Source organism: Danio aesculapii, chromosome 15, assembly GCF_903798145.1.
Source record: "Danio aesculapii chromosome 15, fDanAes4.1, whole genome shotgun sequence".
NCBI classification, from domain to species: domain Eukaryota; kingdom Metazoa; phylum Chordata; class Actinopteri; order Cypriniformes; family Danionidae; genus Danio; species Danio aesculapii.
In genome coordinates, this window is record NC_079449.1 from 5,477,796 (window position 1) to 5,495,132 (window position 17,337).

General features: G+C 36.6%; 1 protein-coding gene across 2 annotated transcripts in view; it reads right to left on the bottom strand.

The window, feature by feature from the left end:
* The window catches only part of actn4 (actinin, alpha 4), a 120,671-nt gene extending 103,953 nt beyond the window's left edge, over positions 1-16,718 (bottom strand). For both annotated transcript variants that reach the window (XM_056473098.1, XM_056473097.1), the window contains exon 1: positions 16,413-16,718. In XM_056473098.1, the coding sequence (XP_056329073.1) occupies positions 16,413-16,544 (132 nt within the window). In that variant the 5' untranslated portion in view covers positions 16,545-16,718. The remainder of the gene's footprint in view (positions 1-16,412) is intronic.
* Between the last annotated feature and the right edge of the window lie 619 nt (positions 16,719-17,337).

Genomic DNA, 17,337 nt, shown 5'->3' on the forward strand with positions numbered 1-17,337 from the left:
AGCTGAACGCACACACACACACACAGCTGAAGAATAAGACACTGTGAAACACGTATAGAGTGACAAAAAGAAGTTCAGTGATGCTCTGGAGACTAAACCTCATTCACACTAAATGCAGACGAAATTAAACGGTGTTGAACTGAAAGGCACGTACTAGACTACAACAACTGACAGTCATGCACTAAAACACTCTCCTAGTTTCTTAAATAAAGAAACTCTTGTGCACCATTTGCATGTGTAGTTACTACACAATTAAAAACACAGATTAAGCTCTGTTATAGGGTTGCGCAGCTTATCAAAATGATCAAAAATGTGCATATTTCAATTATAAGTATTCGCATTCACAATGTTTTGCAATCTGGCTGCATGGTACTGGAAAAATAATGATATTTCCTATGATAAAACATTTCCCAAGAAAAACATTTTTATTTGCTTATTTGTTTTTAGTTATTAAATGATATTAAAATAAGCAGGTAAAATAAATTTAGCAGATCTATTAATCATAATTCAGACTAAAAAACGTGCCGAGGCACAAACATTTAGTCTCTAAATCACTCTGAATGAATGAAAACTTGCACAGATATTCTGACTCTTAGTAGTTGTTGTCATTTTTTTTTCTCTCGACTCTACTCCGCCCACTATTGTTTATTTTCTGCTTTGGGTTTGCCTTTGGGCCGCTCCAGCCAATAGCAGAACAGTAACTACTTGGGAGGCGGGGCTAAAGATAGCAAGGCGTCAATGGGACAAGTGCCTGACTACAGTACAGCCCTGTTCGGTAAGCAGTAGGCACCAGATAATACAGTTCAACTTATTCATCACCTGCACTGTCCCAAAACCAAATTTTTTTTGCCCCTATTTGTTCAATCTTTGGACAAAAATTTTGGAATTATACTACAAGGCCTATAGCATTTCCCTCAAACCAGACACAGAGCTTGCTATTTTTGGAATTTTAGAACACTCCCTCCCCCTTCCAAAACATCTCCAACAAGCCCTTACTCTAGGCATGACAGTGGCCAAGCGGCTAATACTAAATTAACTGGTAAATCTCCTTTACCTCCTTCCTTTCGAATCTGGTCAATAGATATGGCCTCCGTTATCCACTTGGAAAGGCTCTGATTTATAAGGTTCAATATTAACAGAAAATTATTTGCTACCCGTGAACCCTTTCTCAGATACTTAGACCTGAATTGTGCTCAAACCAAAATCCAGCATCCCTCATGAAAACTGACTGGCACACTACCTTATAGGCCTGTTTGATGACTATGTACTCTGTAACACTACATTTTGGATCTCCAACAGCGGAGATGTATGGCAACTCATATTATATTTACCTGAAAAGTGTGTATATTCTGAGACAATATTGTTTGTTTTTCTGTTGAACTTAAAAAAAAAACACCTCAAAATAAAAGTATTTATAAAAAATGATAGCAAAGCCCCATCTGATTGGTCATGGTCAAATTTAGATAACCAATGCATAAAATAAATTTAATTTATCACACATCTGTGATGCGTATATTGCATCCCTTTATTATGATAATGATATTTTTGCGATAAATGAGTAATGTTAATACCAGAGTATCTGTGGGCCTGTCAGTAGCTCTCGCTCTGAAAGACTGTTCAGCACATCAGGAAATCAGGAAACACGTTAACAAACATCTCTACAAACGAGCAGAGCTGGTTTTCCTGCCCAATAACCTGTAATGTTTTTAGTCTGGATGCTGAAATAGTGTATGAGCAAATCATGTTCACAAACAGCACGGAAGTAAACAAGTTTTTAGGTTGATAAAACTATGCCAATGGAGCATGGTGGTGATATTCATCTGATTTATATATAGCCAGATTCGTTTTATGCAATAATTAAAAATGGTTGCTCACTTTCAGAAGTTGCAGCGAGGGTTTCATTTCCCTCAAATGATATAAATTATTTTGGTTACCATTTCTTTTAAATAATGTACTGCATACTGAATATTGTATTAATTAGCATGGTATTGAATATAGTCTATTTGTTTATGTTTTAAGGCTATATCAGCAGCATTGGCTATATGGTAGTGCTGCATAATATATCGACTCTGCAAAAGTCACGTCGCAGGATCTTCAAATGTCAAGTTGGGATTAAAATTAACCAGAAACTAGAGCTGAACGATACTGGGTAAAATGAGAATCGCGTTTTTTTTGTTTTTGTTTTGCTAAAAATAAAGATCATGATTTCTCACGATTCTGTAGATGTAAAATAAAGGTTAATATCAGTAGGCTATTATTATTATTATTATTGTTACTTCTCAAACATATGATAAAACAACATTATGTGTAGGTCTACTGCTGGTTAAAATGCTGAATTTTGTATAGACTTTGAATGGTGGATTTGAACAGACTTTAAGTATGTCCTGGTCATTAATGCACAGTAAAGTGACGACATCAGAATACAACCATTCATAATTCTGATGCTGAATTATTATGTTTGAGAGATATGCTTGTCATCTGTCACATTATTGGACCATTTTATTCTACTAGTAAAATCAGACATTTGTCATTATTAGATTCCTGCTTGCATTATATAGGCTAGGGTAGTTATACTGATACTGTTAAACAATTACTCTCATGCACAACGCTCTGTGTTCGGTATGAAAGAAAAAACATATTAAATGCATGTTGCAATCGTAACTCTAAAATGCGATATGATGTGTAAATGATGCGCACGCTTCGTTTCATTTTACTGCTAAGTGTGGTTCATACTTCCCGTGCGGCCGCCTTTGCTTCTCTCCTGAACTTAAAAATATGATAGGTAGAATCATAGAAATGCTGGATTACGATCCTCTGGGGGGGGGGGGGGGGGTCGAACTGAGATCGCGATTGGTTTTCGATTAATCGTACAGCTCTACCAGGAACTACAGTTCAGAAGACATGATTTGATTGCAAAGTTTAACCCAAATATAATAGATTTTTATTTTGATGATAGGGTTTTCAAGGCCTGTGGCTAAGGTTTCAAGTGAATTTAAACTATTTGAGCACAATGAATTATAAAGTTTGCCACTTTAACAAATTAATAATGACGATACCATGGTGTTTTTACATTTGATGACTGAATTTCTCAACCTCAATACTGTTAAACTCCACCACAAACCATTGTTCTGTTGTTTTTATCAATGCTTTAGTTTGTTGACTATGTATTTTGGTGTAATTTTGTATATTTTATGCACATACATACTATAATATCTCAGTCAAACTAGTAATTGGTAAATTATTTCAAAATAGAGTTACTAGAGTGATCTTCTGAAATGATATTCATATCGTAATATAAGTTGCAGATAAACAAAATATCACAATGTCAGTTTTCTCCAATATGGTGCAGCCCTAATTCATGGCTATACTTGTATAAAGTATTTAATATATAAATTTACACTCCCCTATACGCTTTCTTAATAATTCAATGCACAAAAAATAAACATACAAATCACAACAATGATTAAAAAGTCAAGTTGTTTCAGTTTGATCAGTGACATATATCGTAAACTTCCTCCAGAAGACAGCTTTTTAAACTATTTCCTGAATAAAAACACTCTCCTAACATACTTTCTATTAAAATATGTGATTAAATATTACATTTCTCTTTAATAATTGCACATCTTTACTCTTGTAGGTGGAAAACCAAAAGGCAAAAATAATAAATCAAGGTTAGAAAAAATGAGTAATGCAAACTTAGAAAATATCACTACAGCAGCACTTAAAGAGTTAATTAGCACAAACTAATTACGCCATTCTTATGATTATGAATTAGATTTGATGCTAATGAACTCAATGCATGATTTAAATGAATATAAAATCAGTAATCAGTTTATGCAAATGAACTCTTCTCTTCTCTTCAAGATGTCCAAATTAAAGGTGTATTTGTAATTGCATTGATGCTTTTCTGCTCAACATACAGTATGTATCTGCAATGGTTATTCAATAACTAAAACTCCCTTCAGAAGACATGGACGTCTGCCCACTGGGACACAATCTGTGAGTCTGCAGAAAATAAAAGATTAAAAAAGTCTCCAGCATGCAGAGCACGGAAACACACAGGCTCAAACACACATACACACTCATTGACCAAGCATGACAGAGGCTGAGGCTACTGAAATACCACAAGACACCGTCTCACACCAAATATAGCAATCTGAAGAGATGAAACAGAGCATAAATAAACCACACACACACACACTAATGGAACTTGCAAGTAGTCACTAAGTAAACTGCATCTACTTTTAAACTACTTCATACTGAAACTGAAATGCATGAGATGAGCAAATATGAATTATAGAACTACTCTAAAGCATTATTATCCTTATTTAATCCTCATAACATGTTCAAAACTATTTTGATCCAGAGGGGGAGACAGCAATTTACAAAATAATGAGCATAGACTTTTAGACAACTTGAATTTTTAGATCAAATTTAGATATAATGAAGTTTTATATGTCATTATAGGGGTCATTTTATACACAGGAAGCATATTACCTAAATTGTTTGTGTCAACACATTTGATAAATAACTTGTAAAATGTATTTGACATTTATACACACACACACACACACACACACACACACACACACACACGTGCACCACTTTTTGTGAAAAATTATTGATTTAGACTGGTTGGGTTGATTTTGTAAGGCTGTGATGCATAAAAACAAAATTGCAAGACGAATTACAGTAGAGCAAAGCAAAAAAGTAAATAAACAGTTCTTTACGGTTTTGCGGAGAGTCAAACTGTATTCAGACCATAGACTGTAAAATATATGGACGTAGCACCCGTGACGTCACCCATAGGTTTCTGAACACTGCAAAAGAAGCTACAAGTAGGCGCGGCCAACCGTCGCCATTTTGTTCGCGCGTCATCGCACCCACGGCGGGATGCCAAACAAGGGCAAAGAGGCGGAGAGTGAGCGGAGCTACAGACACCTGCTGGCACTTTGCTTAGACCTGGCAGACAGACTTTACTTTGGGAGAAACACTTAATACTTTATTACCTGCGACTCGTTTGTGTTCTGACCACATGTGCTTGGCTGTCCACTATATCAATAAAGTGTTTAGACTTTTAAAAACACTGTAGTAACACATTGAGCCACTAAACATTGTTCTTATGATGTTTTTCTACAGAAGGAAAACCCGAAATACTTCCAAACACTTCAGATGTGTGTGTTAGTAAATGCAAGACTACTGATGAACTCCAGCATAACACTGTATGACAACGCTTCAGATGACTGTTCTAGAGCCTACAGCTAATCAATCTGTCAGATTCTGGAGTGCTTTACGGCTCTAAAGAAAAATATTAATGATAAATGATCTTAAATAAAACAAATACATTTATAGAGATGGTATACAAGTATATAACTTTACTCACATGGGAAACGAGGCCACGTGAATGGTTTGTGAGCACAATTAAGTGCACACAGCATCACATATCATCTGATAATTGTAAGAAATAAGTCCAAAAGGCAGCTGACTGTGTAAAGCCACATAAAACAACACAAAAATATGTTGAATATGCCGAGATCAGTGGCTAATCTGCCGGATTCAGCTGAGGTGAAGTGACGGCGACCAGCGAGACCTAGCTGTCACTCAAGTGGCCACGCCCTTAATTATGCAAACTTAATATAACCTAATATAAAGGAAATGGATGAGTTATAAAAAAATTCACCCCCTCACAGTTGTCATGGAGGGTAATAATAGCTATATGAACCAAAATGGTTCTTTGTACCAGGCTGTAAACACCTTTTTTTCAGCTGTAAAGTTGGCCATTCTAACAGTGGGCTCAATTGCAATTTGCTCTATTATGGAGCCAGGAATAGCGGAATTTTGATGAATTGCAGTTTCAGTTACTTCCGTATTGGCCTCCCGAGGGAGAGCGGGAGGTTGCTGCTTGATTCAGACACAGAAATTTAGCAATGTAAAACAACACTGTATGGTCTTCATTGTTTTAATAAATCAGTAAAGTTTTCTTCATTAAAGGTACAAATGTTTTACATTATTGCCTGAATGCTCTACACTTTCTTAAAATGCCTTTAAAACACGTGCAAATAATTACGTTTCACTCTTATGTCATGGTTATAGATTGCAATGACTCCACAAATCTCATATATTCTCAAAAGTTGATTGACTATAATCCCAATTTAACATTATATATCGCGACGTGACTACAGCAGACACACACATTGCGATATTGATGCTGAAATGATATATTGTGCAGCCCTAATACACACACACACACACACACACACACACACACACACACACACACACGATTTTATTTCCAGTGATGTTTGTCATTTTAAATGACTTTAAATAATTAGTTGATTAAAAAGTGGTAAATGCAATAATACCATAGTAAACATTTAAAAATACTCATTTTTTCTACTATTGAAAGAATTAAATGACATTAATAAGTAAATTAAGAAGAATTTAATGACATATTGCTGATCATATAATGTAAATTACTTCATATTAGATTATATAAAAAATATGAAATGAAACCCTTTGTTTCCACTTGTTGTCCACTTTATTTGTTCAAGTAATGTCACACAAATTAAAGTTTATTCATTAAATAAAGCTTATAAAATAATATAATATAGTTTCATGTAAACATTATTTTATGGAATACCAAAACTAAGCAACAAAATTATATTTCTAACAACATACAGTAACTTTTGTACCAAACATTTGTTTTTATACTAGACTATCGGGAAGTGCAATGTACTAAAATGGCCTATGCAACATTACAATTGAGTTAATTTTGAGAATTTTAATAAACTTTTTGAAATAAAAACTCTTAAATGCACTAAATTCACAACTTTTTTTACTTTTTACTTGACCGCATTTGTATGAGAAACAGGAATTAACCATTTAAAATGAGTCACTTATGAGGTTCTCCATTTGTAAAGCACTCCAAAATGAGTCACTTATGAGGTTACCTTTCCATTAAAAACGCTGCCTGAGAAGACAACTGCCTATTTAGGCAGCAGACAGCACAGCAGCTCACTAGGTGTTTGGAGAGCAGCCAATGTGCTGAACTTTTTAGAATGAATCCCACTGTTTAATAGAGGAACGAGACTCGGGATCGGTAGCGAGTGTCTAGTTTAGTCTACAGTCCAGTCAATGTTCATTCTAGAAGCATGTGATTGGATTTCACTCGCTGCCGTGTTCATTTCACTGTAAACAGACATAAAAGATGGAGAGCGAGACCTTTATACAGAGCCAAACTCGCACCGAATCCACAAACAACAAGTCCTCATGACTCGAGGCTTTTTATTTGGCCTGTTATTGGCTTTCTGGAATCTTTATTTTGTGACCCCTAACAGTGCTGTAAAGCAATAAGACACTTGAGGACATGCAGTACTGAATCTTTTACATGCAAAAAAGGTCTAAATCCTGTACCTTCGAGATTCTCAAGTGCAAGTAAAAAATATCTCTAATTTACATAAAGACTTGAGTGCTTTATTATTCTGATGCCAACCTCAGTGGAGTAAAAGATAACATGCTGAATTCTTCTCAAAGGGAATATTGTCTGGTATTTGTAGGTGACCAAAATGAAAAACTTGGAACTACAATTATTTAGATTTCATGCTGAAATAAATGTAATTTAAAGGGCACATAGTTTACCTCTTTTTTATGATTTAATATTAATATTATGGTTCTTCTAAGTGTGCCAGTTTAGGTTCAGTTTAAAACACAATTCAGATTTTTTTATTATAATGTGTTAAAAAGTGTCATGTTGGGGGCGTGTCCACAGTTCACTGATTTAGGGGTGTGTTGCTTCACATGTAAATTAGTTTTGGCTTCCCGCCCAACGTAACAAGGGGGCGGGGCCATGAGCTCACCCGCTCTGTGTTTGCAATACAGACAGGCAGAGGAGAGGATCCGCATTCAGTCGTACATGTACGACTCTGACACAGACCAAGCAGAGAGTACAAAATCAAATGTGTCTTTGTACAGTTTTACAGCCAACTGTGTGCTAGTTTCAAGTGCCGAGCTTGTACACAGAAACTAATAACCACGCACACTGAATTAACTTTGACTGAGGCACCGGATGCGCCGCTCGAAGCCGCGACACGGCACACCAGACACTCTCTGTGGCGCGGCAGAAACATGAAGTGTCCCGAATCGTCGCACCACGCATTTTTGAATTCTAAACATAGGTTTCTGCAGCGGTCCGTGGTGCCCAGCCGTCGACTTGAGTGTACCCTGATAGAAACCTATGTTTAGAATTCTAAAACGCATGCTAGTTAAGATCACAGGGAGCTTCTGGGATCGCGAGAAATGCAAACGGCTGAAGTATAAGGTAGACTCAATGAGAAGTACACATGTTTGCAAACCTACCTAAAGATACAACCAATAATTCTGATTAGAGCGATAATGTGGAGAATATTGCTCTTGTGTTGAGCCCAATGAGCCTTGCATCTAAAAATAGAGCTAGCGTGTTCCTTTAGTGATATCGCTTCGACTCACGCTGAAAATGGCGGACGTGAATCAACAAACTGAGGATATGATGACGGGCCTGTCAATCAATATTGGTGGGCGGGGGGACCGCACTCCTACGTAAAGTTGCGGTCGGTTTGATAACCGCTCCAATTGGTCCCCCGTTTTTTATATTGTTAAATTGAAAATAAAGCACTGGGTGTGTTTATATCACCCCAATATGACGGTCTATACACCATACATGCACATGTCTGTCCAAACAGCTTGAAAAAGTAGATTTTTTTACCATAGGTGCTCTTTAAATATAAGCAAATGACTGAAATAAAATGATAAATGTTTAATATATCATGTAGTTTACACTAATACAAGTATTTTTTCATTTTTATTAAAAAACATTGAAATTGTATATGCTGTAAAAAAGGACATTAAGGGTGTACTCACTAGGCGCAGTTGGCTTGAACCAGAGGTGTCCAAACATGGTCCTGGAGGGCCAGTGTCCTGCATATTTTAGTTCCAACCCCAATTAAACCAGCTAATCAAGCTCTGTCTAGGTATACTAGAAACTTCCAGTCAGGTGTGCTGAAGACAGTTGGAGCTAAACAGGACACCGGCCCTCCAGGACCGAGTTTGTACATCCCTGCTTTACACCTTGCCGAAGCCTGCTTGTCTCCCCCTACCTCCCCTCTCCCCACGACGACCTGCACTCACGCTGCATTTTACCTTCCGAGCCGGAGCAAGCTTACGTCATCGATGATGCGACTGTTCAGTTTAACAGGAAGAAAAGCATTCTCGCTCCGTACACTGGAGATTGTTTTAGTTCTATTGTTTTGTATTACTTTAAATCGTTTGGGATGCAGTGACACACAGTCACCACCACTTTTGACGCTCATTAATTATTATAAAAGAGTCCTCATGCTGCAGGTATTAGGAGATTTGCTGTCATGCATAATCATGGATAGTTGGATTCTGAGGTCATCATATTACTGTGAATAACAAACAGGACATATTAAAGTCTGTTCAAGTCCACAATAATGACTATAAAAAAATTCTGCATTTTAAGCAACAGTAGACCTACACACAGGCCTAATATTATTATTGTTGTTGTTTTACCATATGTTTGAGAAGTAACAATAATAATAGCCTAATTATATTAACCTTTATTTTACATTTACAGAATCCTGATCTTGATTTAAAGCAAAAAAACAAATCGTGATTCACATTTTTGCCAGAATCGTGCATCCCTAGTGCAGAGTTGAATTTTCAACATCAAAAGTCAACAGAGCAACCCAGTATGACTTTTGCCCAAGCTTATACATACTTGGTGACCCCAGTCCCTTAAGCCACATGAATAAAGCAGTGGATCCAGAGCCGTCTCACGCTAGGCAGACGGGTGATTGTTAAAAATTGAAATCTTCCTGTAGACCTCCGATCTTGAAGTTAGGACGAGTTGCAGCTTTTGAAAAACTCTCCTGCAGTTTACATGGAAGGATTGAAATTTATTTTGATAAATGGGAAAGATTTCTGAATTTCTGCCACTCAATGTTAGCAAACATGTAACGAGACAAAATTATAGTTAAGGCTATGATATTCGCTACCCCCACCCCATTTTTTCCTCTTTATTTTCTCCTTGTATGCATTTTGGTTAACTTAATATGACGTTTTTTATTTATTTATTTATTTATTTATTTATTTATTTTTTTATGTATGTATTTATGTATTTATTTATTTATTGTTCTTTTATGTTTATGCTCTGTACTTGATATCCATATGCATTATTTGAAAAGTAAAATAGATCAATTAAAAAAAATTATTAAAAATAAATAAGTAAATAAAAAATAATTAAAAAAAAAAAATCAATAAAAAAAAAGTTCAGTGGTAAAAAAAAAAAAAAAAATTTGAGCAGAGATCAAGGTGCTATAATGCAATTCAGAAACTTAATTAACAGATATTTTCAGCATCTTGGAGAAAAAAAAAAAAATTTAAAAACTGACTTAAAAATAAACTTATTTAAAAATTCTAATTACAGCAAAATAGATTTAAAACTTAGTACAAACTCCAAGTTACTCAATTATGCAAAATAGGGCTGCACGATATTGGAAAAATCTGAAATTGCAATATTTTGCTTTGCTATTATGAATTAAATAGCTCTATTTAGAAAGACTTTCCTAATTTAGATGGACAGGGATGATCTTAACAGTGCATCTGCATAAATTATAATAAATTACAAGCATATATAATAAATAAACAGTGCTTTATGTTTTTTGGGGGAGTCTAACATTAATCAAGATGGAAATTAAACTATTAAACAAGTATGAAAATTAAACTATTAAATGTAAAATAATATGGTCTGTATAATAATTTAAAATAACAATATTGTTATCTTTTAATATTTAATACATGATCTAATCCTGTAATGTAACTATTGCAGATACACACACTGCGATATCGATATATTATATAAGTAACAATTCTGTTTACTGTTGCTAAGCGACAAAAGAATTTGGTGGATTAGAATGTGGTTCGTCCAATCAGAATGCAAAGCCAGCACAATCATCTGTTTATAATATACCCCTGACAATTACGCTCATCATAAACATCTGGAAGTGTTTGATGGGGCACAGACCTAGAAAGACTACCAGGAACTCTTAGAAACTACATACAAATCATGATAATCTGCTGGAACCATAAACAAACCAACTTCACCATCTACACCGAAAGTCACGATCTTCAAATCTTGATAATATGTTTTCAATGTCAATGAAAGTGCACCAAAATACCCTCAGTGCACAAGGGCAGGAGGTTTACAGTCGTCTCTCTTATCAAGCACTGCCGGATTTAAATGTGCTTATCTACAAAACAAGAACAAAGCCTGTTCAAAAATCACCGCCTCTTATTTGAATTCATATCTGCCCAAACAAGCTGCTCAAAGGGAGACTGAAACACTTCAATGACCTTTCAGACACTTGGGGTGGAGCGGAGAAAGGCAAGTCGTAGCCGGTCACAGGGCGTTTGGCATTTGTTGGGGTGTAATTTCATGTCTGTCATGGATAAGGGGATGACATTGGTATAATTCCACACGCCTTGTTTCGGTCAAGCGGAATAGGCAACGGTGCATGGAGACTCTAATGAAACTCAGCGTGAGGTTTTAGAAGAGATGCATTGGTTTGATAATCACAAGTGAACTTCGATCTGCGTGTACTATATACGCAATAGAAATTCCAGAGCTAACACATCGTTTTATGACCAACGCTAGTCGAAGGGACGTTTACTAAAGTTTCTTGCACACTTGTTGGATCTGCACATACTTTGAGGATTTTGCACCAACTTAATGTTTTTTGATAACTAGTAAGGCTGTTATGATACCATTAATTCACCTTACAATACTATACAAGCTGAAGTATTACTATCAGGAAAACTACACTGTAAAACTCAAGTTAAAGTAACTCAAACCATTTGAGGAAATTGATTGCAACAAACTATTCAAGTATTAAAACTAATCCAAACGAGTACTGAGAACTTAATCCATTTGAGTAAATGAAGCAATTTGAGCACAGTTAAACCAAGTAAATGAAGAGAACTCAAACCAACTGAGTACTGTAAAAGCCAATAAAGCAACTCAACCCATCTGAGGAAACCGATTGATACAAACAATTTGAGTTCAAAAACTAATCCAGATGAGTACTGTGAACTTACTCTGTTTAAGTTGAAGTAATGAGGTATTTAATTAACTCATTACCTTCAACACCGAGTTTAAAACTCTTTTCAAATGAGTAGAATTAACTTTCAGTAAATTGAGTTAACTACACTCGTTTCATTTGATTAAGTTGACTGATGGGTTTTACAGTGTACATTTTACATGTTATAATAGGTCTACTTGAATTTAATTCATAATTCCCTTATTATTGAAATAGGTATTATTTGCACGTCACTTCACCTAGCTGTATTCATTCTTTGTTAATTTGTAGATAACTGATAAAAAAAAAACTATTAATTGAAACAAAGATACAAATTATCCCACATAAAATCCGTTACAAAAAGAAAAATTAGACTATAAAGTGTACTAAAAAATACTATTATTTCATAGTTTATAAAATTAGACTATATGAAGTGGTCAAAAATTGTTTCAATGTTTCCTGTTGCTATTTTGGGTTTTCATATGTTGTTTTTTCAGTCTTATCAGGTAACAATCCAAAGTAATTGAAAATGTCCCTGTGCGATCTTCCCGTTCTTTTTGTTGTAGCTACCAAGTCATATTGACAGGAACAGAAATGAACCGATTACGGTTGGAGCTTTAGACAATGCCATTGTCCGTCACCAATAAACATCACAAAGCTGAGCCGGAATCGCGATCCCCCCCCAATCGCAGCAACAGTCCGCTCACCAAAAATACACACTCAGACCCCCTTTACAATACGATTTGGCATTTTAGAACGAAAACCATCCACGTCAACAATGGCGTTTCATCTAGTATTTCTGACAAGCCCTCCGTTCACACTATACTGCTGAAAATGCACATCACAAGACCACACACAAACTCTGTCATGCGCAGCAGCATATGTGCGCATCTGAGCTCCAGCAGTCAAGCGGGTGCTTTGAGCACACAACCCTAAGAAAGCAGTGCACGTCTGACAGTTTATCAAGAAGGCACCGCTGGGTCGTATCTCACTATAGTTGTTATACGTGATATTTAATTAATCTTGTCTCTATCTAACGACTTGGTCGTTTGAATCTATCAGGTAACGTGTCGCAGCATCAGTTCACTGCTTAAATCTTTCATTTTCACGATTGTACTTCGTAATTTTAGCGAAAACCTCAGATACTGTTGGTCGGTTCCTGTTGGTTGTTGGTTGCCTATTCATGCCAGAGTCCCGCGGAAAAAGTGATTAACAGGTGGTAATGTGTGTGTAACTCATCTTTATTTATTTATGATTTGGTTATGGGTAAAATAAGACCATGCGGGTCAGGTAGTTGAAACGGTAGGCTACAAATAATTAATTCGATGCCAACATCCATCGTGATGTTTCACATTAGACGTCATGCAATGCCAAATTGGTCGACATCGCCCAACCCTAATAGCCTATTGTGTTACTAGATTGCCCCCAAACACGTGTACATCAATTTTTGCAGCAAGCAGGACAGTAAAGTTTTCACTGAAGTAACATTTTTTTGGATGTTTGAAAGGCGTGAAGTTATGCTTTTGTTCAGAAAGTTGAAAGCAACAGAGGCAGGCATATTTAAAGTCACAAGAAAAAATAGCATGTTGAAACGCATCCGGCCAACTGTGCCAATACATAATACCGCAATAGTATGTTGTACACTGTAAAAAAAAAAAAGGTATGATCCATTAGTCCTGAGAGCATATGTTTTTAAGTCATTGTAACCTAAACTAAGTCATTCATGTTCTAACTTAATGTTATAAGTTACACAAGCGGTTTTAAGTCAGATTAACATAATACAAGTTCAATGGACTTATAAAGTTATATGATTCAGCTTAAAGGCAAGCAAGATTTTTTTTTTCAGAGTATCAATACTTTCCCCCACCCCCAGACAGCAATCAGAGCTGAAGTGTGTTTGAATTGGTCTTATTGACGAACCAATAGTAGAAAAAGTGAAACCTGTTTGATAACAGCAATCATTTCCGCAGCACTGCTCAGCGTGTTCAAGTATTTATGTACACTGTAAAACCCAACAGTCAACTTTATCAAGTGAAATGAGTGGTTTACTCAAAATTTACTAAAAGTTAATTCTACTCATTTGAAAAGAGTTTTGAACTCAGTGTTGAAGGTAATGAGTTAATTAAATACCTCATTACTTCAACTTAAATAGAGTAAGTTCACAGTACTCTTATAGATTAGTTTAACTCAAATGGTTTGTAGCAATCGGTTTCCTCAAACGGTTTGAGTTGCTTTAACTAATTGAGTTTTACAGTACTCAGTTGGTTTAGGTTCTCTTAATTTATTTGCTTTTACTGTGCTTAAATTGCTTCGTTTCCTCAAATGGGTTAAGTTCTTCACAGTACTCATTAGGATTAGTTTTTGAACTGAAATGGTTTGTAGCAATCGGTTTCCTCAAATAGTTTGAGTTACCTTAACTTTTTGAGTTTTACAGTGTTGGAAATTAAATCCTGCCATTTAAGCTTCACGTTTATAAGCCATTTTGCAGTCCAAAATTCACAGGCACTCCTAATCCTTGCAGTATAATTAGGTGTACAGCACTACTTTTGATTCATTCATGCATATTTTCCATTGCATTCAATATTTTCTACTACTTCTAGTGGGCAGGTTAAGGTATAGCATACTTAAACTCAGTTCCTGCAGGGCCGCAGCTCTGCACAGTTTAGTTCCAACCATAATTAAGCACACCTGATCGAACTAATTGAGTGCTTTAGGCTTGTTTGAAACCTACAGGCAGGTGTGTTGAAGCAGGACTGGAACTAAACTCTGCAGGGTTGCTGCCCTCCAGAAATTGAGTTTGACACCCCTGTTATGACAATGCATGATTCTCCCATTTTTTTTTGTACAGAAGTGAACTGAAGTGTTATCTATAATGCATACTACATAATGCAGTAAAGAAACAGCTCTTGAATTCCACAAACTGTAGAAAGAACTCATTGAACACAGCATGAAATTTTTAAGTAGTAAAGCTTACTCCTGCAACCTTCGTTTTAGTGTAGCAAGAGCAGAATGTTAGTATGCAATAGCAAACATAACAATTAGGCAACCCCATCCCTCAAGCAAAAAACTCCACCCTCCTAAATGACTCCCTCCAATCGGATAGCTCGAAGGCAGTGGGCGTTACTGATTGGCTAATAAACTTTGAGTCACACCCTTAAGTTTTTGGGCTGTTTACAGTACAATACTGTCAAGGGAGGCAGATGTGACATTTTACCAACATAGGACAGGTAGTATGGATATTTTATGCATACCTTGGAGTAAAAGAGGTTTTCAAATAATAATTATTTGTAAAAAATGAATGGCGATTTTACTAGATTTATAGGCAAGATGATAGAATTTACAAGGCTTTTACAATTGTGATTTATTTGATAGGCACAATTATAGAAACCTGGCTACATAAGTGTGACAAAACAAGTAGAAAAAGCAGGAGGAGCGCTCAAGTATTCAGCCAATCTCCTCCTCCATTTGACTTTCTCCAGTGAATGTCCTGTTTATGGGTCTGTCACACCTTTGGGGTCTGAAGGCCAATGACTTTGTCCACATATATGTGATATATTTGACCGCGTGTGTGTGTGTGAGTGAGAGAGAGTGTGTGTGTGTGTGTGTGTGTTTGCAGAAGGGGTTTCAGGGAGTTAAATATTAATTACATAATCAAACTTTGACCCTCCTTTCTCAAACTCTCTCTGTCACACCAAAAAAATGCAAATCAGCCAAGCCTGTCTTTGCCCCAAACGACACACACCCAAAAACGTCAATCCAACAACCCCAGTGCATTCCTCAATACTATTATCCAACACCACGCACACACACACACACACATCAATCCAACGATAAAACACCACAGAGCGGTCTAAAACTAAAACAGTGTTCATTTCCTTCCACGTCCAAGCTAATCTTTCCGTTCCAGAGGAGCAGATAAACTCCAGAAACACATTTCAGCAGCTATTTTAAGCTCCTGTGCCGTGATATCTAGCGCTACTGCCATTTTAAATCCGGATGTCTGGCTGTAACCAGGAGTCTTTGAGAAAGAACAGAGAGAGAAAAACAGCAGAAGGCGAATGAAACTCGCTCTAGTAAAACAGGTTCAGCCGTTACAATGTATCACTCTCTCTCTCTCTCTCTCACGCGCGCGCGCACGACTGAAACATTGTAACACCGTAACGTTCGAAACCCGCGAAACATTGTAACATTCGAAGCGCGCCGGCGTTCTAAAAGAATCCCAGACATAAAAGAATGCCACAGTCGTCACTAAAGTGGGAATAGTCTCCAAACGAGGCCTCTTACCTTCCTCTGCTGCTTCTCCCAGGCCGGGTCCAGCAGCAGGTCCCGGTCCCAGTCGTTCTCTTGCTCCATGTAGGTCGGTGGCCCGCCCGCTGAATACTGGCCTTGATTATTAACGGCGTGATAATCTACCATGTCAAAACCCTGAGGGCTGAAACTTCTAGACTCTTCCTAAAGCAGAAACGAAAAGAAAACGGGCTCCGGTGCTCGCCTTTGTCGCTCGGTGTGCAGTATCCGCTGCGTGGACTGACAGTCTCCCCGCCGAGAGTGCGCTCCTACACCCGTCTCACAAAAATGGAGTAGGAGAACTGCGCCGCTCCCACCGAGGAGGTAGGCCCGGGAAACTCATGAATATTTAAAAGCATGCTTTACTTATTCAGAAGTTATTCGATCTTGGCTCCACCCACAGATTGACTGATTGGGTGGATCTGCAGGAAGGTGGTATTTTTAGATTGAAGCTGTGGATTTTTTTGTGTGATTTATGGAAAAGCCTGTAAAGCTGCTGATGTTTAAAATATAAACCGGAAATGCATAAGATGTATGTAGAGTTCACCGTTTTTACTTGTTTTATTTGAAAAATTTAAACACATTTATATTTTTTAAATCCCTCGATAATTTATAATATCTTAGAATACCTTCCTGTGGACTGTGAGTATTGTGTGTGTATATATATATATGTGTGTGTGTATATATATATATGTGTGTGTATATATGTGTGTATATATATATGTGTGTGTGTATATTATATATATTTATATGTGATACATTTAATTTTAGTTTTCTTGTTTTAATTGTATTTTTAATTGGTCACTAACAAATTTTGTTTTCTTTTCGGCTTTGTCCCTTTTTTAATCAGGAGTCGACACAGCGGAATGAACCGCCAACTCATACAGCATACGTTTTACGCAGCGGATGCCCTTCCAGCTGT